This window comes from Elgaria multicarinata, chromosome 5 (genome assembly GCF_023053635.1).
Source record: "Elgaria multicarinata webbii isolate HBS135686 ecotype San Diego chromosome 5, rElgMul1.1.pri, whole genome shotgun sequence".
NCBI lineage: Eukaryota > Metazoa > Chordata > Lepidosauria > Squamata > Anguidae > Elgaria > Elgaria multicarinata.
This window is the reverse complement of record NC_086175.1, coordinates 37,896,306-37,918,162: the sequence shown is the minus strand read 5'-3', so window position 1 is coordinate 37,918,162 and position 21,857 is coordinate 37,896,306. Positions and strand designations below refer to the sequence as shown.

Here is a 21,857-nt window from a genome sequence, read left to right as displayed (position 1 = left end):
GCCTGCAACATTGAGAAGCTGTGGGAGAGCAAATCCTGACTCAGCCAAGGACTTGAGGAGAACTCCTTGAGCAGGCGGCTCAGTCTGGTTCACTCTCCTCTGGCCATTCCCGATGGCTCAGTGAAGCTTAGCCAAGTGAAGAGCTACTGCTTCAAGGTGGTTCTTGCACCTGGCAGCAGCACGGCCATGGGGCTTTGCTCACCCCTTGCAAACGACACCCACTTTGGGCCCTGCACTTTGGGCATACGGCCCCTGATGTCTTTGCCCAAGGCCAATTTGGCCCCTCAAGCCAAAAAAGTTTCCCAAGCCCTACTCTAAAAGAAGTGTCGCTGAGTTAAATGGGATTTACTTCCAAGCGTGCATAGGAATACATTCTAGGAGCCTCCCTACATGAGTGATTTATTGCACACTCATGATTAGCTGCTCATGCATGTTTGTGAGTCCTTTACATGTCGCCATCTACCTCTGGGACATCTCCCGCACTTTTCCCCAGTTATCTCACTTTTTAAAAAATAATAATTGAGGAGAGAATGGAGTATTTAAAACAATTGCGGGATAAATTCCATCACTAACTGGCACTCTTTCATTGAACTTTACGGAAGATTGTCCAGAGAAGAACTTTTCAATTACAAATCGTGTGGTCACTGTCTAAAGGAGCCTATAGTGAATGTAGAAAGACCAGAGAGGGGAAAAAACACTTGTTTTTTTTGTTTTTTTGTAGAGACGCCCTAAGGCTACAATCATGACAAAGGAGTTATCCTTGTTGAATATTTACTACTAAGTAAACATGAAGGCTGTATAACGGGGGGGGGGGGGGGGGGACGGACGACGACTGCATATCTATGCCCCTTGCCAGAGATAACTTTTGTTCCCTCTAAAACCATTTTTAACTTATCCAGCTGGCCTAAGAATTCTCTGTAACAGTGCATACCTGATTATTCCTAAGGATGCTTAAGGATTTCATTCAGTCTGCATTTCGAAGGGCATTGACCTGATCTGTACCTCTCGGACTAAAGTGCAGATTAGAACTCAGTTATCCTTCAGGTTTCTTACTTCTCTGAATGTTGTGATATAGCTCTTGGCTCAATCTACCACAAAATGTACCAAAATGCAGACTTTAGGAAGAAATGTATTTAGAAATGTGCACTTAGAGAAAAAAAAAAGTTTACATATGCATATTTTGTGACAAAATGCACTCAAAATGGTGTATTTAAAAACAATTTTAATACAAAATTACAGATCATTTTACTATCCTTGTGAATGCCGCTCTTATTTGTGTCACAGTAGTTTTGCTTCTGAAATGGGATGTGAAACTAGGCATGCAAAACCTGTGCCTATTAAAAGTTTGCATATGAAATATCCGAATATACGAAACCATCCTTGTCTCAAAATTCATACAATATAATTGGAATGAAAGTCTGTCTGCCAAGGTCTTCTTGGGAAGAAACTGTAGAAGCTGTTAGTATATGAGGCACTGAAAAAAATGAGGGGCTCCTAATGGAAATGCTGACAGACTGCTAGCCATAAGTGCCTGCCTAAACACAAACACATGGCCAGGCTCTGAGGAGAATACAGTGCAACCTTTAATACAACATGCACAATCCCACAAGGTCTGTCATGCGGTACAGGTTCCTATTTTGGAGTACAAGCACAGGCTTGCTTAAACTGCAAGTTTCCTGTTTCCTTCGGATAGCTGATAAAATTGTTGTAGGAATAGAAGAAGAGATCTGCTCTATTAAACTTAACTCCTTCTGGGTAGAGAGACAAACCTCCATGAACTCTTTTTCCCTCCCTGAGTTTGCAAACCTTCCTTCTCAGACCCCTTCCTTCCTTCCTTCCTTCCTTCCTTCCTTCCTTCTTTTTCTTTCCCAATTAGCTTCAGGGCCCCAGTTCAACTAGCCCCAACTCTTGCAGTTTCCTCAAAATCACAGTCCAACACTTTCAAACTTGGACACGACACACATGTCCACAACTTAGTTTTCCATGCACAGCAGCCGGGGCGGCCCTAGAATAGCTGCCAGCAACCAGAGGCCTATGTGAACCATGCAATTGGTGGCCCCACCCACCAAACCCAAACACCGATGTTTTTGGTAAACTGGGAAACATTTCCCCCTATTTTCCGTTTAATGCTTTTTAAGTGTATTTATTTAAACAGAATCGTAATGATTCATTTCCCCCCCATCTGTCCCAACCTCTGTGCAACCATTGTTTCTGAGATCAGATAAAACAGAGACGTCAATTTTTTCAGAATATATACTGAAGAAAGCATTTTTCGTGCTTAAATTCCTGTGGACGCTCATATTCGGTATATTAGAAACATAATATGAAATAATAACATCTTCACTATTTTATTTGTATTTTTTGATTTTGTATCTCCCCTCTCAAAATTGGTGCCCCACTTAACTTGGCGACCACCTAATTCGCCTATACGGATGGACTACCTTGGACAGCAGCCCTCTGTTCAGACCCCAGGTGGAGTTTTGACGCAACTTCCCCCACATTTCAGATCCTGTGCATGGACAGATATTTTATCCATTTTGTTCAATGCTTTTCTTGTTTAATATGCCTAGGACTGATTCATTTATATGAACTGAATGAATTTACAATAGAATTTGTAGTAGGAATTTGTAGGTTTTCTTCTGATTACTGCAACCATCTAATTCACCATGATTACACTACAATTGTAATGTCTACACTACAATTCCTGTTCAGTAAAACCAACTTCCCTAGGTTAGAATAGACCTGTGTGTTCATTGTGATAAATCTGCCTAAGACGTGGTGTAGACCGACATATGTATGCCCTTGCTTACTCATTCAAGGAGGACATTAATTAACTATGATTTTACCATGTTTTACTGGTTCGGTACCCCTCTTTAGGATTATTTTATAATGAAAAGTATAATACATTTCATAAATAAATAAATAAACTTCTATCAGGCCCAACCAATATGGCCAGTGGTCAGGGATAATGGGAGCTGTAGTCCAACAATATTTTCTGGGCCACAGGATCCCCATCCCTGATCTAATCCACCATCTTATTTCCAACTGTGCTTCCAAAAAAACTCTTTTCTGCTGTTGCTTGTTCTCAGCACCTGGCATTCAGAAGTATACCATCTCTGAACATGCAGTTTATGTTTCACTATCATGGGGTTAGGCGCATCTCCAAAGACGCAGACTTCTGAACTTGTGAGGAAGCATTTCATTTCATGCCGAGAGAGGGGAGGGGCTATGCCAGAGGGGTGGACTATTGAAAAACATCCTGCCAGGCCTTGCAAATGGCATATAGCATTATGCAGAAAAAGAAAAAGTGGCTCTGTAAAGATCCTATTTAAATCCCAAAAAGAATCTAGAACAGGAAGAAGCAGTAAATCATGGGAGAAAATGCCCCGTCTGAAGATGTGTTACGAGCCAGTGTGGTAGTGCTTAGAACGGCACACTGAGATTGGTGGCAGTGGGGAGAGGATGGGTTCATAACCCCCATTTAGCCATGAAGATCACTGGATGACCCTGGGCCAATCACTACCTCTCATCCCTATCTCATAGGATTGTTGTGAGGATAAAATAGGAGGAACCATGGATGCCACCTTGGAAGAAAGGTGGGATATAAATGTAATAAATACATAAAAGGACTATCCTCCACTAATGGATTTTCTCGAAGCATGCGCTACCCCTCAAACAAGTATTTTGTGTCATGGTGTGTGTGCTTTTTCAAAACTCCAGTTCAAAATAGTTTTCTAAGAGGTCTGCGTGGCTGAAACGCCACAACTCTAACTTCATTTTCTCTTTTCAGCACTTACTTAAAAATGATCTGCCTCTTTCCCCAGTGCTGAAACAGAATGACGTTCAAAAAGTTTCTATCTGATAAGGGTACAACAAGAAACAGAAATGGTCCCATCAGACATGGTTTCCATTAGAACTTGGCAAAACATGGCCCTCTCATATTGAGAGATTAATCAGAGCTCTCATACGGTAGCAGGCCAAAGCCAAGAGGAAATTCATAGTTATAAAGATGTGGCATTTGGCTTAATTTTTTTTTTAAAAAAAGTCCATACTGTTCCTAAATGTCTTCTGCCTGGTTTGACCCACAGGAAATTTTATCTCCTTGTTAAATCATATTCCTTGTTTTCTGGGAGTGGTTCCTAAAACATTTATTTCCATCAATGAAACAAAATCATGTTCTGTTCAGGAATAGCTTGAAGAATCAAATTCAGCCATTCCAGCTACCGTTTGGTTTTAAAAGAGAGAAAGCCCCACTCAAGGGGAAATTGATGTGTTTCTTCATTTCAAATGCTAAGGCCTGTGGCTGATGCAAATAACAGAATTCATTCATTTAAAGATGTGCTTCTTCCTCCTACAAATAGAGAAAGGGAAGGTGGTGATGAGGGCAGCTGATAAGAGAGGGGAGAGGGGAAATAAATGGCAAGAGAAGGGATGGAGAAGAGGGGAAATAAGTCAGGGTGGGCCCTAGGTTACCTGCCTTCTTGTTTTGAAAGAAGTCCAGATGTCTTTCCAAGAACTTGTTTACTAGATCCTGTATTATCTAAACTCACCAGAGAAGTAGACACTTGTTTATCCAAGAGTATAGAATTTATTCATTTATTTAAAACACCCCCTTCACCAGAATTAGTTTTAAGGTGGCTTGAATCATTAAAATACTAAAACCAATAAATCATATTTTTCAACCGTTCTTGTTCAATGGGATAGTAAGGAAACTACTTTTGAAAATAAATTCAAAGGTGAACAAAATGTCAGAGAAATTCTCATGGGTTGGGCTTTCTTGTGCTTACCTTACTTAGGAGGTGGCCAGGGAGAGTGTGTGAGTGTCCTGTTTTTCATTGTACAATCATCTCTCTGGCAGCCTGTAGCTTCCTCAGCTTCCCACACTTCAATTAGAGCCCAGGGCAAGACATTATAATTCCTCCCACACAGACTTTTTGGTCAAGAAGTGCTGGCTGCCTGGGAAGCTGCAGAGCAATTGAGAGATGTGTAATAGAAGGAAAACACACACTCTGCAGCCTCAACCACATTACAGTGGTTACGTAAGCACCAAAAAAATAAATGTTAAAATAAGGCAGAATGATGGAAGCCTCTTTCTTGGGAGAAGAAAATGTTCAGGAAACTGGAGGGCAGATTTTGGCACAGCACTAGCTCCACCTCTTCTTTGGAGCTGAACACAACACTGCCCCCCCCACCCCCATACATTCACTGTGAAGGATGCGAAATAGGGGACAGTCTGCTCACACACTGATGATGTCGCTACACAACCCTTGTACAAGAGACTCCCATCAGCCAGTCCGCACTACACAACAACGCCCGGTTGGGGACTGCACGTTCATAAAGGTAGCCAGAAAGCACCACAGCTACTTGATGGTACATTAACCTTCGATGGGCTGTTGTGTTGTGCAATCTAGGTCTATCTATTGCTTTTAAACATATTCAGTATACATTTATGGAGTACTCAGCTCCAGTTTATATATAACATGGAAATGTCTAAGTTGCCAGAAGCAAAATAAAAAGGGCCAGAAGAAAATTAAAAAATAATATCTGGAAATTCATATTGCTGCCCAAAGATATTGATGTTTATCTTTCATTCCATTGATTCAACAAAGGATTAAAGGAATACTCTTGTCCATTGCTATTTTTTGGTTATCTGTTGTTCATACCTAAGTCCCAAATGCTGATTCTTTTTAAAACAGTGTGTCTATTTAAACCAGTACAGCCTATGTTGAGCTTGGCTTTTAAGCAACTGCACAAGGTAAGAAAGGAAGAAAGAGAAAACAGAGAGCCTCTCCTGGTATTGAGTGGCTCACATAAGAGGGAGGCATAATAATCTGGAGAGCATTCTGCCTAATAACCGCCTTTGAGCTGTATTTGTTCACCAAAAAGATGAGATGGGTTCTTTCATTTTCTGACCCACACATACAATTGTACCAGGAAACATATATTGTACAAAGGTGTATATACAGACACACACACACACACGTATAAAATTGTTCTTCCCCAACATGGTGCCCTGCAGATGCTTTAGACTTCAACTCCCATCAGTGCTAGTCACTATAGCCAATGATAAAGAATTCTGGGAGTTGTAGTCCAAAATATCTGCAGGAACCCAGGTTGGGATAGGCCAGTTTAAGATATGATTTCTATATTATATAGTTTTATTGTCAACTGAGGGTGGGAGGAAATATAGAAACATCCAGTCAGGCATTACCTTTATTAGGACCAGCCAAAATGATACTGAGCAAGCTTTCAAGTCCTCTAGAACTTTTCATCAGGTTGCAAAGCAAGACGGGTGGGGAGCTGGCTTGATATTGACATCAAAAAGTCTGTATTTAGGACCTGTTCAGACGACACACTAAGCCATGGTTAGGCCACTAACCCTTTTGCAGAAAATGGTTAGTGAGCACGTTTAAACCATGGCTATGCAGCCACCATGGTTAGGAATGTTTCACATGACATGCTAAGCCATAATGTTTAGCTCACAATGTTCAACCACCATGGCTTAGTGTGTTGTCTGAACAAGGTCACTGTCACACAATTAAAATGGGGTTGAAAAAGGCAGACATGCAGTGCAATCCTATATGTGTCTTCTCAGAAATAAGTTCTATTGAGTTCAATGGGATTTAGTCCCAGATAAGTGAATACAGGATTGCATAGTGCAATCCTATGCACGCTTACCTGGGGGGAAGATCCACTAATATCCAATAAGACTTATTTCTTAGTAAAAAGGATAGGATGAGGACCCACAGGAGGAGTGGTTTACATTTCAGTTTGGTTTTACTTTGAGAAGGCTAGCAGTTCCCGACAACTTATAACAATGGCATCTGCATGCATTCAAAATATGTATCTGTAATTGCTTGCATTTCATTTCATTTCTATATCACCCAATAGCCAAAGCTCACTGCGCAGTTCATAAAAATTAACTTCCAGGTAAGAGAGATTCACATCCCACGTTTCAGTTTCACTTTTCATTATTTTTATCTTTCTCTTCTACACTTCACCTCATTAGCAGTAAAGCTAGTATTGTCATTTGCTAGTGTGTCAGGTTGCACAGTCACATCATCCAGATTATTCCATATAAGTACAATGCGCAACGCCCAAAGTTGCTACTGAAGCGACTTTGCCCCTGACCTTTTAAAAGAAGCATTTCCTCTTTTTCAAATGAGTGTTTCGGCAGCCTCGTGAGTATTTTTCCAACACTTTCTAAAAGATAAAACAATTGCTTCCTATATCACCACCTGTTGTGTACGTCTGCTGAAATTTTTATCCAGATGCTCTCCCAATCTGACAGATGTTCGGCTTCTCTCTTGTTTGCAGAGAAGCCAATCAACACATGCATTTTTCTGGACCCACAGCAACTGCAAGAAAATAAAACATGTCCTAAGCAACAGTTCTGGAACTAGAAAAGATAAAAAATGTTAGGAACATATTAAAGATATCAAAAACCCACAGTTAGACTTTATTTGGACCAACCAAAATGCCACAAAAGAGTGCAAGTTTCTCTAGAACTCTTCATCAGCAAGTCTTGCTGTATTCAGTGGAGCTTCCATAGAATTACAGACTTAACTTAGGTCATACCCTAGATCATTTAGTATATAACAATATATTCATACATTTTAAAAACATTTTTCCTGTAAACCCAGCTTGTAAATAAAAGAAATTGTTTAAAATTAATCTTTAAACATTCATGCTTATTTTTTATTATTCTACAGCATAGTCAACATCAGGCAACCAATTTTTTTATTCCACATTCCTGCTGTTCCCAACCAGATGCCTATGGGAAACCCACAAGCTGGACCTTCCCACTCATGTTCCCTAGCAATTGGAATTGAGAGGCATATTGCTTCTGATATGGGAGGTAATATAAAGGTATTGTGACTAGTACCAATAGTTGTGTGATCCAAAAGCCCTTTTATTAAACGTCAAGGCGAGCACATATCATGCCCCCCTCTTTATTGCCACTGTTCCAAACTGTTTTGATAATATAATTTGTTTCCCTCCGGTGCAAAATCTGTCCAATGCTGTTTGCCACTGTTTGAAACAGTTCACTAGTGTTGGATTATAAGGTTTTGGGGGAAAGAACTTGGATTCATCCCCATTTTTAAAACACACACACACACACACACTTCAACTGTTACCCAGATCTGTCAGTTAGAATATTCACAAGCATTCCTTGCTAGCACACCAGCTCCACCCTTAGAGTAGTGAAGAACATATTCTAGTAGAGAATCCAATTTTTTCCAGCCAGTAACTTCCAGGTTTGAAAGACTGCTTCCAGCATGTACTTCAGGTGTTGTTGTTTTTTGTCTCATTATGCCAGTTTAGCGGCAAGTTCGCATAACCAGTGTTTTTATACAAATCTAGATATTCTGTGGTTTGACACCTCACTCACATCTCTATTGCAATAGTAAATGCCCTAATTTAAGGACTGCCCTTGACTTCACTATTAATATACAGATTCATTTTGGCTTTGGAAAAAGGAGCCCTCAGAAATTTTGGCATCGTGTTTGCAAACCTAACACCGTGTGATGTATCCATGAGGACTAGAAACTTGTTGAAATGAAATCTATAAATCGTATCAGTTTAATAAGTTCAAGGAGTACACGCAAGTGGGACGAAACGTGTTATGCAGAACCTGTGTTTTTCGAAGAGAGGTCCCTGTAATGCAGTTGGGAAGCTCGTAAAAAGAGCGCAGCGCGGATGCCGGCCTCTTCCGCCATCTCCCCGCCTGCCCTATGAGCTCTGCTCCATCCACGCACGCGTTGCCCAGTTCCGCGTTTTTCAGGAGCTCTCCTTCCTGTTTCCACGACTTCTTTCGCCTGCTCGGGCATTTCCGTAACACGCCGCTCGCCCCGAAGCAATTCGGCTTTTCCCGCTAAGGCGCCCGCTTAGCGGTCCTCGCCCGTTTTCGGGTATCTCCGGAAAAGGCCGCTAGAGCTCCTTCGGACATTTCCGTAGAGGACTGCGGCGCTTTCTTTTTCCAAGGCGCGACGTCGCGGTGCATTGTGGGCGTGCGCCGTGCATTGTGGGGCAGGAGGAAGGAGGAGAATCCCCGTCTTGGAGTCGGGTTGCCGCCATCTTGTCTAGCTGCCGCTGGGCCTCGGGCCTGCTTCGTGAGAGGAGCCTGCGCGGTGATCCCGCTGCCCGGTGCTGAACGGAGTGGGTGCCTCGGGTGCCTCCAAGGCTGCGCTGAGGACCACTAAGCAGGCGTTCGCGGAGCCGGGGGAGGGGCTCGGGATGGGCCGCTCCCGGTCGCGGAGTTCGTCCCACTCCAAGCGCGTCAAGAGCTCCAAGCACAACAAGAAGAACCGGAGCCGCTCGCGATCCCGCTCTCGGGAGAAGGAGCGGGCGCGCAAGCGCTCCAAGTCGCGGGAGGGCAAGCGAAGCCGGCGGCGGGAGTCCCGCTCCAGGTCCCGCTCCAACACCGCCCCGTCCCGCCGCGACAGGGAGCGGGAACGGGAGCGGGAGCGCGAACGCGCCTCCTCCCCGCCCGACCGCATCGACATCTTCGGCCGCACCGTTAGCAAGCGCAGCAGCCTCGATGAGAAGCAGAAGCGGGAGGAGGAGGAGAAGAAAGCCGAGTTCGAGCGGCAGCGGAAAATGTGAGCGCGGGTGGGCACTCGGGAGAAGGGTCTAGGGGCGGGGGTGGGAAGCTTTAGATAAAACCCGGAGAGGCGGCAAAAGAGGTTTTCTTTCGTGTCTCCGGAGCGGGTTAACGATGACATGGGAGGGGAGTTCCTCAATAAATGACAATCTGAAACGGCCTATTGCGTCCTAGTCAATCCCTTCGGAGACAACACTCCCCCCCCCCCCCCACACACAAACCCCTTAACACACGCAGCGCCAAGCCTAAGGGCGCTGTAGGATGCTTCTGATTTTCATTTTCAAAAGGGAGGTGAAGGGAGGATGTAAATATTTCCTGGGAATAGGCCGTAGTCCCTTGTAACACGTGTGAGGGTACTGCTTCTGACTGGCCACCTGTCTTACCTACAAACGCTCACCTTCTCACACACCAGCTCAATGTGTGACCAGAGCCCAGCCCTCTTTTTCTTAGTTCCCTACTCCTCATTCGTCTTTTCTAAGTAAGGCCCTTTTTTTCACTGACCTGTCACTCCTGTGCAGCCTCAGGCCAGTCCTGTCCCAGTCCTCCTTCATCTTTTCTCTTTCAGTCCTATACTTGAAACATACAACTGAGCAGTTACATTCTCCGCTGAGTCTTCAGCAATCTTACTGAACATTTGTATTTTATTTTAATTATGAGTTGCCCAGAGAGCCTTGGCTACTGGGCAGTATAAAAATGTAATAATTCAATCAAATTAAGTTCATCTGATGCCTGTAATAGGCAGTTCTGGTCACTAACCATAACTTAGGGCTGCTGTAGTTTGATGTTGGGGTGGGGATGGAGAGAACTAGGCAAGGTTTATATGATGAAAAGTTATGCAATTGCATTGAATCAGCATTTTCCTGGAATAGCTTCTTTAACTTAGTCTTATAATTGTGACAGTGTAGTATTTAATATCATAACATGGTAATTATAGTGCACATTTTGAAACAAGTACTATTGTTGATATACTGATAATAGTGTGTTAGATAGTAACAGGGAAATGCACATCATGCTTGCTCTGTGCACAGGATAAAGAGAAGCCCTATTGGCGGCCTGTATAGCCCTTGCCCTCCACTCTGGCATCTGGCCACTGCTTGTCTTTGCTTTCAGTACATTGAAGCTAGAGCATTCACTGTAAAGGAGGTTGCTTCTACCTCATGTTGAAGCATTTAGTGACACATTTCTCCCCTAGTGTGCAGGCTATGCTAAGCGGAAGACAGTGTATTGCTGTGAACAAGGGCTTGGATAGGAGTATATTGATATATATTTGTTAACATGAGGCACATCGTCGCCGAGCTTGAAACAAACAGCCTGCTACACGATTATGGGTCAGAGGCTTATTAAATTTCACAAAAACTGTCAAATGGCACATGTCTGCAGATAAGCAGGGCAAACTGTTATATAAATTTAGTTAGAGCTCTCAGTGGAATACTCTGAGGACTGGAAAAAATAAAAACGTATTTATTGTTTTCATGATTAGCAATGTAAGTACTTCACACAGTGCATGATTAAAAAAATGGAATTTGCTACTACAAGATGTAGTGATAAGCCATCAACTTGAATGACTTTAAAAGGGGATTAGACAAATTCATGGAAGATAAGGCTGTCGGTTTCTAGTCATGATTGCTGTATATTACCTCCAGTACTGGAGGCAGTATGCCTTTGTATATCAGTTGCTGGGGAGCATGAGCAGAAGGGGGCTTTTGCATTCATGTGCTACTTGTGGGCCTCCCAACAGGCAGCTGGTTAGCCACTGTGTGAGCAAGATGCTCAACTAGAACGGCATTTTGGTCTGATTCAGTATAGCTCTTGTTTTCTTACTTCAGTTAGGATCCTGTTCCTATTAGTAAGCAATACTACTTATTTTATGCGTAGTAATATGCAAAATAATTATATTTTATACCTTCTCAAAATTTTGAACCACAGCCATGTTACTAAGACAGTCTCCAATGGTTTACTCATGCAAATAACTGTGTGCTAAATCCAATTATATGGATTCTGCTCACACAGTAGGAATTTCCCTTTCCACCCTTCTCTTTACAGCCCCTTGCCCTCTGAATGTGCTCTGGAGGGCCCCCCAAACCTGGCCTACTTGAGAATACTGTAACATAGCACTCATGGAAGGTGCAGCAGCAATTTCTGTAAGGGAGACTTCCTTTATCCTCAGTACACCCAACTCTGTGTATTCTGTGAATACATTACGTTATTCAGAAAAGTGAACCACTTTCTCATGAGCAGTTATTTGCATGAAAAAGCCAACAGATACAATGTCTGAACTGACTTTGAGCTGCTGTAATTAAAGAAAGCATTATGATCTTTCTCTCAGCCTAGAGAGACAATAGTCTTTCCACTGTAAATTAAAGCAGTTTTAGCACATTGTCTTGTTTGATTTTATTATTGTATTTCATATCTCTGCATTCGTAAGACTAGTTCTTCAGATTCATTTTCACGGGCCCTATATGCACACATGCCTACGTGTTTGACAGAAGACCTGAATCAGTCTTATGACTTGTGAAGTGTGTTGCTACATGAAATGAAATCCTTGCACTGAAAGGTCAGCGGGTAGCATGTCTTAATGAGAAGTAAAAGTTTGATTCATAACTCAAACTGAAGTGTGGAATTTGAAGGTGCTTGAGGTGATCTGTTGCTGCTAAATAATTAAAATCTTGGGTTCTGACCATCCAAGAAGCGATAACTGGTAGCAAATGTCAATTAGCGTTTTGACATTGTACAAATCAATATATTATGAAAATGGTGGAACACATGGTTTATGCAGTAGATAGTTTAAAACTGGCTTAAAGTTAAATATAGTTTTAAAAATAACAGTAAAAGAGTGACTAATGTCCAGAAGAGTTGTAACTTAGTGATACAATGCATGCTTTGCGTTTGAATTGATATATAATTAGCACACACTACAGTATCAAAATGCGTAAGGTCCCTTATCCAGCCCCTGACATAAGTTTTTTAAAAGGTTCTTTAGCACTAGGCTAGTGAAGACCTCTGAGACCTTGGAGAGCTACTGTGAATCACAGTAGACCATAGCAGGCTGTATTATGATCTTTAAACATAAGGCAGTTCCTCGTATCTTTATACTTGAGTTCCTCTCAAGGAAAGGATGTAATTTCCTGCATTATTTTCATATACATTTCTGTTACAAGCGTTCGGGCTGTTCACTGTAAAGAATTACCTGGGATTAAGGTAAGGGGTGGACAAACCTAGACTATGTCTAACTCCATGAATTATGAATGCAGAATACTAAACAACAAAATTCAATCCCGATAAGGCATATAACATTTGCATGTAGTCAGCAGTGATCCCTTTCCAGTCTGCACAAGAGATGCCAAAATACATCACAAGTAGTGCAGCACATGTGATGGAGAGCAGAAACTGCACCTCACTGTAACTTTTTCTCACATACTGCTTTTTGTACTTTTAACTTAGTGGTAAGTTTCAGCTGGCATTGTGAGGAGCTCCTAGGTGGTGTCTCCATAAAATTCTAACACAAAATTTCATTTCACCATAACTGATACCATAACTGATGCCAGCAAAAATGAATCACTTTTAAATACTATTCATTTTAATGGGAAGGACTGAAGCACATACCTCTCAGTGGGACAAAAGTACTTAAATCTGGAGTTGTGCCCAGTGTTTCTGACCCTCATGGTTGCAGAAAAAAGACTGAAAATATGCTAAAGACTATAAACATGTAAATGAGCACAAAATTAATGTTTTTCTCTTACAGTTTCTAATGCTATATTAAGATTAAATGTCTCAAGTTCATATTTCATCGTACCAGTTTAGCTATGATTAGACATGTATTTTAAGCATCTGCTGGGTTCAAAGAAATAACATGCAAATTACATTTTAACAAATACACATATATTGCCCCTCTGGTTGATGATGTACTTCTCATGCTATTGCATCAAGTTCATATTTTTATCCACTAGCGTAAGCCTTCTTATGCATTGACCTTAATAAAAAGTCTGTCCTTTTACAGTTTACCTCCACTGTACACACTGTTTGAAATGAGCTCTTTTGAATTGCTGTAACCGTTAGAACCTACAATGTGAGATGGTTCTGTATTGTGGTGCAACATATCTATTTGCTGTTTATGAAATGTATTAATAGCCTTTTTGCCATAAAGCACTGAAGGCAGTATAGACATTTTACAATTATACAATGTCCAATGTCTTCTTAAAGCTTCATCTTGACTGTGGCACATATAATTTCTGAGTTAGATTATATGTTATGTAGAAATAGAGCATTAAGATTCAATAGAATAGTGCATTGTAGTTCCACCCTTTTTAGGCTCACCGGGTTTCCCTGGGGCCCCCAGTTCACCTTCCATTAGCAAGCCGAGCTACCGGGTTTTTCCTGAAATCAGGGAACTGTTCTTGTTTTGTTTTTGTTTTCTTAAGTTGACATTTATGCAAATTGTAGCTACAATTTGCGTGATTTTCTGTCATAGTTTGCACAGATTGTGACTGTAATATGCTTCATTTGAACAAATTGTACCCACAATGGGCACAAACTGTGGGTGCAATTTACACAAATTAAACATACTAGCACCACAGTTTGTGCAAATTGTGTTGCGTATTGCAGATGAAATTTGCATAATGTTGATTCAAGAGCCACTATCCCCTCAAATCCACAAACTAGCCTGACTTGAGCTGCATTGAGTCAGACCAGTTCACGGACAAGCGATGCGAAGTCCGGGAGGCCAAGCTGATGAAAGCTTGGTGAACTACACACACACTCACACTCACGGACGAATTCCTCCAACATTCCTAATTGTAGTATGCTTGGCATTTGCTGCATTTAAAGGCTCATGCTGTTGAGGGCAAAAGCAATATTTGATGTCAAATCCTATTTTTCTACTTTTGTATATGTTACTTGCACACACCTGTACTTAGTATGTTGAATAACTATGGAGTACACTAGTTGAAGTGACAAAAATTCTTAATTTGGTATTTCTGTCCTTGTAGTCGGCAACAAGAAATAGAAGAGAAGCTTATTGAAGAAGAAACAGCCCGAAGAGTGGAGGAGCTTGTAGCAAAGCGAGTAGAAGAAGAACTGGAGAAACGTAAAGATGAGATTGAGCGGGAAGTTCTCCGCAGGGTGGAGGAGGCTAAGCGCATCATGGAAAAACAGTTGCTCGAAGAACTCGAGCGACAGCGACAAGCTGAACTTGCGGCACAAAAGGCTAGAGAGGTAACGCTCGGTCGTTTGGAAAGTAGAGACAGTCCATGGCAAAACTTTCAGTGCTGGGTTGTGCCTCCTGTTGCGTTCAGAAGGAGATGGAATACAGCAAATCTAATTCCCTTCTTGTATAAACTTGCATTGCTGCGAAACCTAATTTCTAACTTATTCAGAGGAGCTCACTGAAACCTAAAACAGTTATTCTCCTAAAACCTGTGCAAGGATACTTGAATTTTAATGGAAGTGACCTACATATTTGAGAATTGTTTGAAACTTTTGCCATGGCTGCAGGATATACCCACAGTCCTTTCTTATTGGGGGAATGGGTTTAACAATCTGTGACTATGTATCCATTTGTTTTGTTTTACCTAGACTGTAAGAGGCTTTATGCCTTCAGTCAGGGGGAAAAAATTAAAAACAGGATCCAGCGCTGAGCTGCAGTACCTCTCTTAAACAAATAGATTTTCTTATTCTCCCTTTAAGGCAATCATGCATTCTTCTTGAAAACACAGTGGACTAATTCTGGAACTCTGATCCCATTCACTTTCTTCACAAAAGGCTTATGCCAAATTCATGAGATCCATTTTTTCAGTGATTACTAACAACTCCTTCTTTTTCTCTAGACTAGAGAGTTGTAAAAAAGCAGGTTGTCTTTGTCTGAAGTTGAGCTAAACATGTGACTTCTTCTGTCAGCAGCTGGAGCAGAAGCTGAAAATATCTTTCTGTGAGACAGTAATTTGCTACTGGAGGTTTTGATGCTTGCCAGCACTAATCACTCCAGGATCCCAAAATTTTGAAGTTGTACTCCTTTTAAAACTATATGAGTGTCAGACAACTCACTCCATACTTTTTTCTATATAACAATTTTAGTGTGTTTAGTTGATTAGTTGGTGATAGGAGAGAAGCTTCATTAAAATACATTTTCCCTTCAGGATTTTTTTGTTATGATACAGCATGTTTAAAATAAAAAGTAATTGCATGTGCTGTAAATTCAGTTTAAATTTAACAAATCAAAATTTTGGCTTTAAACAACTGCTGAATTGTTTAAAAAAAATTGCAAACAAAATTGAAAATCTTTGTACAATTAATTTTGGCTGAAATAGTGATTCTCTCCTTCCTCCTAACCCAAACCATAGATAATTATACAGCAGTTGGTAACCATAATAGTGACTGATCTCATGAGGACTTTTACTGCACAGCATAATCTTGAATTCCTGGAGTGAAGGGTGCCAACCTGTAGCTGGTTACTAGACATAGCAAGAAGTATTTTCTTCACATACTTGCTTTGTTCCTTTTAACTATATTTTTGTGCAGACCTCAGGCTAATTATAAAAACTTCCAAATATTAAAATAACTTGGATATTAATGATGGTAACTGAAATTACTCTGGAACCTTCTTGCAATCTTTTTGCTTATGGTTTGCATAACAAAGTTTCTTTAAACTTATTAAGGAAACTCAGCTTCAGATTTGATTTCCATATCATACCTTTCCTGGATTCCTGAATTCCAGTTTAAATTGTAGAAGGACAGTTTTATACTGTCTTTAAGCTTGTCACACTTTAGGATGTTCAGTCCATTTGCCCACGAAGGAAGCCCATAGTTCCACGAAATATGGATGACCATTTGTACTTTACGCTAACAGTAAATGTATTTTTTTTCTTATTAATTGTTTGCTTAGGAATGTTTTACATATTTTTGTTCCTTCTTACCGTAAACATCTGCATTCCTCAGCTCAGCCTTCCTTGTATGTTGTTTCTTTATAAATGGTTGAGCTGCTGATGCAGGCATTGCCAAGCTAACAGTACAAATCATTTTAAAGAGGAAGCTGGCGCGTATGGCAGCCGAGGAGCACACTCTGCAGGACACTGGACAAGACAGTAAATATTCAACTTTTAATGCTGATTAAAGGAGTATAGGTAAAGAATACGTAGGTATACATGATTGGTGAGACAAACTATTCACTTTATTTATATTTTATATATTACTCTTTTAATTTGGTAAATACTATCCAGTTTTTGTAGTTGTCCTTGTTGATTTGTGTGATATTAAAATACTAGTAATAACTGGCTAGGTTTCTCTGATTAGGGAGGGTTTAGTTGGTTGCTGTTTGGACTGGGAGGGATGATTTAAATTTAGAGCTAGAGACCAATTTTAGTGGCTGCACAGTTTGCTGTTTGAAAGACAAAGATGGTGGCTATAAAGCTGCCCCTTTAAGTCAGTTCACAGAAGGAATTCCTAGGAAGACTAGTGCAGATGGGTGAGTGAGTATTTTACTTTTCTAACATTTTACCCTGTCCTCCCCTTTAGGAGGAAGAGCGTGCAAAGCGTGAGGAGCTAGAACGAATACTAGAAGAGAATAATCGGAAAATTGCAGAAGCACAAGCTAAATTGGTAAGTAAAATAATGTTTAGGCTGCAATCCTGAATGCACATGCCTGGGAGTAAGGACTATTGAAAACAGGGAGACAGCTGAGAAAATATGCATAGGATTGCAGTGAATGAGGTGCAGAATTGATAGGCTGCAACTTGGCAGAGCATTAAGAACTTAAAACACATTGAAATCAGTCAATTTAAGAGCATTTCACTGTGTTCTGGATTGTAGCTATGTGTGTAGATTGATGATGTCTTCCTTTTAGCTCCCTGAAAACTGGCTCTGGAAAGTTGGGAACCCTCTAGAGTAGCTCTGTATGGGGTTGGGTTGGGTTGAGACCAAACTGAACTAAAATTGCAGAAGCACAAGCTAAAGTGCTTCTAGTGCTGTTCTACACATGCTTGCATAAGTGCTAGTGAATGAATTTGCAATGCTATATAATAGGTGTGTTCTATAACAGTTTTCATACTTTTGCAAGAAATGGAAGAACATACAGATTTAGTTTAACTTTTTGTGCAGTATTCTAGTGTAACATGTAAAACAGCTGTTCTGCATGCATTAAGAACATATTTAGATAAAATCCATGGTCGTTTGTTCTTTATTAAAAAGTCTGGTTTCTGAGATCTTAGCCTATTCCCAAGAAATTTAGTCTCAAGATAAATAATCATGAAAGCCTTTGAAAGAAACTTCTTAATTAACTTTGCAGTTTCTTTGCTGCATTTCTAGAGTATGCTGTATTTTTGTGAAAGTATTTTCAGCTTTTAAAAATAGCAGGTGCTTTGGGTTCTTTTCAAAGAACTTGAAAATTACTCTGAGTTATGAAAATAGAAAGGTGTAGGCTCACAGTGGGTGCGTTTGGATGACACTTTAGTCCACAGAATGGAAATAGTCCACTCCACAGATGGCTATTTGTGGGGCGCCCTTGGGCAACAAGGAAGTGCTGCTCCATGGAGTGGACTAATTCGACTCCATTGAGTTGTCGTCTCTCCTCTCTGAGTTATCAGCCCTCTCCACCAAATGGCGGTTCTGCTTATGGCTTACCTTACCGGGGTGCCGCCATTCCGTGGGGAGGAGAGACACACCACCCAGAGAAAGAAGCTCCTCTTGACAGGAGCTAGGATTCATCCGCGGCCATCCCTCAGCAACAGGCGCTCTACATCTCTCCTGTCATTGGAGGTGACAGGCCCGCTGGTTGTTGCGTCCAGCGCAGAGGGACAGACTATGTGGATGTCACTTGGCACTGACGTGTCCTTCGCCGGAGGCTAGATCACGCTTCCTGACACACGAGGAGACCGTTCCAAAGCCTTTGGCTTCTGCAGCAGCAGCAGCACACAGAGAAACACACACTACCCCAGCCGCGGAAGCAAGTTTCTCCTTGTGTGTCAGGGTGTGTGATCCAGCTTCTAGCAGCGAAGAACGCATCAGCACCGAGCGACTTCATCCCTCACAGGGGATCACATGGCTTGGTTCCCTGTTGCTATGAAGATGAGGGTGAATGACTCGTCGGCGCAGAAAGAACTTCTCCGCTGAGAGGGCATCAGTTGTGTCAGCGAAGCCTTTTCCATCCCCATTTATTTTCGATCCAGAGGGCGTGAAGAGCTGACATTCACGGTGACACGGTAGGAGACTGCTCCGGAGCTTCCTCCTTCTGTAGTGGCTGTGGCGAGCGTACCCTGGCATGCATCCGCCACAGGAGGAGGAAGCTCCGGAGCAGTCCCCTCAGGTGTCACTGTGGCTGTCAGCTCTCCCCACCCTCTGGACTGAAAGTAAATGGGTATGGAAAAGGCATCGCAGAGACAACTTATGCCCTCTCATTGGGGAAGTTCTCTCTGCGCTGATGCATCCTTTGCCCTCATCACCACAGCAACAGGGAGGAAGATGGCTACAAAAATGTCTCCTGCTGCCCTGATGCTATGGAAATGACAGCAACGGAGGGGCACGCTAGGATCCAATCTGCTGCTGTGATGAACAGGATGGATTCTTCCGCGTCCTGTCCCATCCCATCCCCATTCACGAGAACAGAAGGGCAATACTTCGCTGAGGCAGGAGGGATGCAGGGGAATTGGATGCGCAAGCATCCCTCCTGCCTCAGCGAAGGATTGCCTTTCGATTCTCATGAATGGGCACGGGATAGGACATGGAAGAATCCATCCTGCTCTTCACAGCAGCAGCTCTGATCCTTGCACGCGCCCTGATATCGGCAGATGGATTTTTCCCGCAGTTGGATATTACACATCCAGCTGCGGGAGGCATCCTTTACCCCTGCCGCCTCTCCCCTTGCCCTGCAATCCATTTAGGGATCAGATCGAGGGGATGGAAGGGGCTCCTATCTCCAGATGGATCGGGTGCGAGGGGTGGTGGCAAGGGACGTGCACGTCCCTAGGAACATGTGGGGCACTGCGATTAGATGTGCCCCTCCCAGGAACGGCATGATTGGCACTCCCTAAGCACTTGCTGGCATGGCATTATTTCCCCTGCCAATGGAGCCTTGCTGGGCTAGATCAGCTGGCATTTCTGCCGCTCTTGCCTCGTGACACTGTCAGGGGAAATAATCAATGGAGCCTGATGCATGACATGATAACCAACGATTGTGCAGAAAAAACAACTCTGCAAACCATTAGTTATCCCCATTGGTTATTTTTTGGAAATAACCAACCATGGCGTGGTAAGCAACAGTTGAGTAAATGGTTCACATGTTGTCCGAACTGAGCCAGTGTGCGTTTGATTTCCAGTCATTAAAGTGCATGCTTAACCATTTTGATTTCCTCTAACCCTAAAAAATTTGGTGGTGTAGCATTTGGCTGGCCTTGGCAGATGTGTGCTACAATATAGAATCTTTTTCCAGTAATGTCAAAACAACAAATATTACGTGAGCATTGCAAAATATGTTACCTAAAATCTACTGTTTCATTGTTATAGGCTGAAGAACAATTGAAAATTGTTGAAGAACAAAGAAAAATTCATGAGGAGAGGATGAAACTAGAACAGGAAAGACAACGTCAGCAAAAGGAAGAGCAAAAAATTATCCTAGGCAAGGGAAAGTCTAGGCCAAAACTGTCATTCTCACTAAAGAGTCAGGATTAAATTTCAGCTCTGAACTCTAATGGAAAATGAAACAAACTTTGTATAGTAGCTTCATGTTGAAGTGTTTTTTTTTTTATTTTCTTTCGTGATTTTTTCTTTCTTTTTGGACATCTGAAAAGTTAGCTTGTTCTAATAGGGGCTGTGCTCTGCATCTCTTATTTTAACTTCTGTTGAGTTAAATCCTTATCAGATCATTGTCTTCTTAAATAATCTATTCTCATCTGTTTTGATTCTGTGATAAAGTGGCTTGATGCAGGTCATGTCGCTTTATGAATTATGTATGGTCTGATAAGGTTTTTATTGACCCACTGATCTCAGAGTTATACTCTGATGTTAACTATTAATGCTGGTTTTGCTGACCTTTTAAAAAAGTTTGGCAAAAGTATTGGTAAATTCCCAAAATATACTGAATCCTCAGTGGTTTGTTATATCGGTGTCTTCTGATACTTCCCACTATTGTGCTTGATGTTCCTGATACAGGTAAGGAAAACGTTGGTCAGTGTTGCTGGAGATGTGTAAAGGGAGTTCAGTATTGTCTCTGCTAGAATTGTTTTTATTCCACTGATAAAACTCAACCAGCATTCCCAATTGTGTAAATAAACCAATTTGCCGAATAAAGTGAAGTCTTAAATTCATACGTTTTAAGTAAATTTTTTTAGTGCATGTATATTTATGTTAATGAGCAGGAACTTATTTTCCCACAGTCAAAAGCACGCTAGTATTAAGGTTTCCAGCATTTTTTATATTTTCAGTGCCAACCTTGCACATACAATTGCAACTATAACGGATGTGCTATTAAATGGCTGCTGCTGGTTTTATGGTGGTTTTATTTTGATGGGGCTCTTATTTCATCCATGGAGTCTCTCTTCTATTTTTGAGGGGGCCAGGAGCCAAAGTGTTAATCTCATGTTTGCGCAGTAGAATTGCTGACTTTTGAAATTCCCCTCAATTTCAAAAGCAGTTTGTCACAAGGCATTATGGGGTCATGTTTAAGAATAAGTCAAAATGCCTTTGGCTTTATGAAACTAGTTTCATAGGGTGAAATCCAATTCCTTTTTTCCATTGACAGAACTCAGTGCAGCTGGGATGGGGGGGGGGCAATTCCTCCTTTCCTCTGAAACCCTCAGCATGCCCTCAAAATCTGCTCCAGAGGGTTGGGGGACTGTCTGGAGCAGATTTGGGGTGGGGGCTGCAGGGCGGGGGAAAGGAGGGTGAGAAAGTCCTGTTGCACGATGCAACTTCTGTTCACGTGGCATTTTTTCTTTTGGTTTCTTTTTTCCTACTAGAGCATGATGGACAAGTGAAAATCATTACATACAATATTTTTTGACTATCATGACTACTGTATTCCTGAAAGTATTCACTGGCATACCGGCCTGCATAATATCATGGTTTGTGATATTAGACTAGTACAATTGATATCCCATTTGAAGCACTTATTTCCTGGCATAGCACGTCTTGCAACTTGATCTTTAGAATAATTTTATGATGTTTTTTTCCATTGTAATATTGTATTGGTAAAAACAAATGAAGGTTAAGTTGAAAGCAAGTAGTTAACATTCTAGTCCTTTTGGGCACAGAGCACTTGGATCCTGCTCAC

The 21,857-nt window shown here is 41.6% G+C and overlaps 1 protein-coding gene and 1 long non-coding RNA gene across 4 annotated transcripts; one reads left to right on the top strand and one right to left on the bottom strand.

The window, feature by feature from the left end:
• Positions 1-6,959: 6,959 nt before the first annotated feature.
• LOC134398706 (uncharacterized) lies at positions 6,960-9,023 on the bottom strand. Its single transcript, XR_010025452.1, has 2 exons — positions 8,636-9,023; positions 6,960-7,358 (listed from the first exon to the last, which is right to left on the bottom strand). It is a non-coding gene; the product is annotated as an uncharacterized LOC134398706 (long non-coding RNA).
• A 109-nt stretch (positions 9,024-9,132) lies between these two features.
• ARGLU1 (arginine and glutamate rich 1) lies at positions 9,133-20,892 on the top strand. Of its 3 annotated transcripts, XR_010025451.1 has the most exons (5): positions 9,133-9,602; positions 14,590-14,815; positions 16,623-16,680; positions 17,111-17,194; positions 20,093-20,182. XR_010025451.1 is itself a non-coding variant. In XM_063126128.1 (4 exons), exons 1-4 carry the CDS (start codon positions 9,238-9,240, stop codon positions 20,255-20,257), a joined length of 840 nt encoding a protein of 279 aa, XP_062982198.1. In that variant the 5' UTR covers positions 9,133-9,237; the 3' UTR covers positions 20,258-20,892. The 3 variants fall into 3 exon arrangements, 2 of the variants coding, with proteins under 2 accessions (XP_062982198.1, XP_062982199.1); XM_063126128.1 differs by lacking the exon at positions 16,623-16,680 and having other exon boundaries at positions 20,093-20,892; XM_063126129.1 differs by lacking the exon at positions 20,093-20,182 and having other exon boundaries at positions 16,623-17,191.
• The last annotated feature ends 965 nt before the right edge of the window (positions 20,893-21,857 follow it).

Bases quoted from the DNA above. Each gene is read 5' to 3' on its own strand.
- ARGLU1 (XM_063126128.1), top strand. From the start codon at position 9,238: ATGGGCCGCTCCCGGTCGCGGAGTTCGTCCCACTCCAAGCGCGTCAAG. The intron at 9,603-14,589 runs GTGAGCGCGGGT...CTGTCCTTGTAG, and splicing joins TTCGAGCGGCAGCGGAAAAT to TCGGCAACAAGAAATAGAAG. The intron at 17,195-20,092 runs GTAAGTAAAATA...TCATTGTTATAG, and splicing joins CAGAAGCACAAGCTAAATTG to GCTGAAGAACAATTGAAAAT.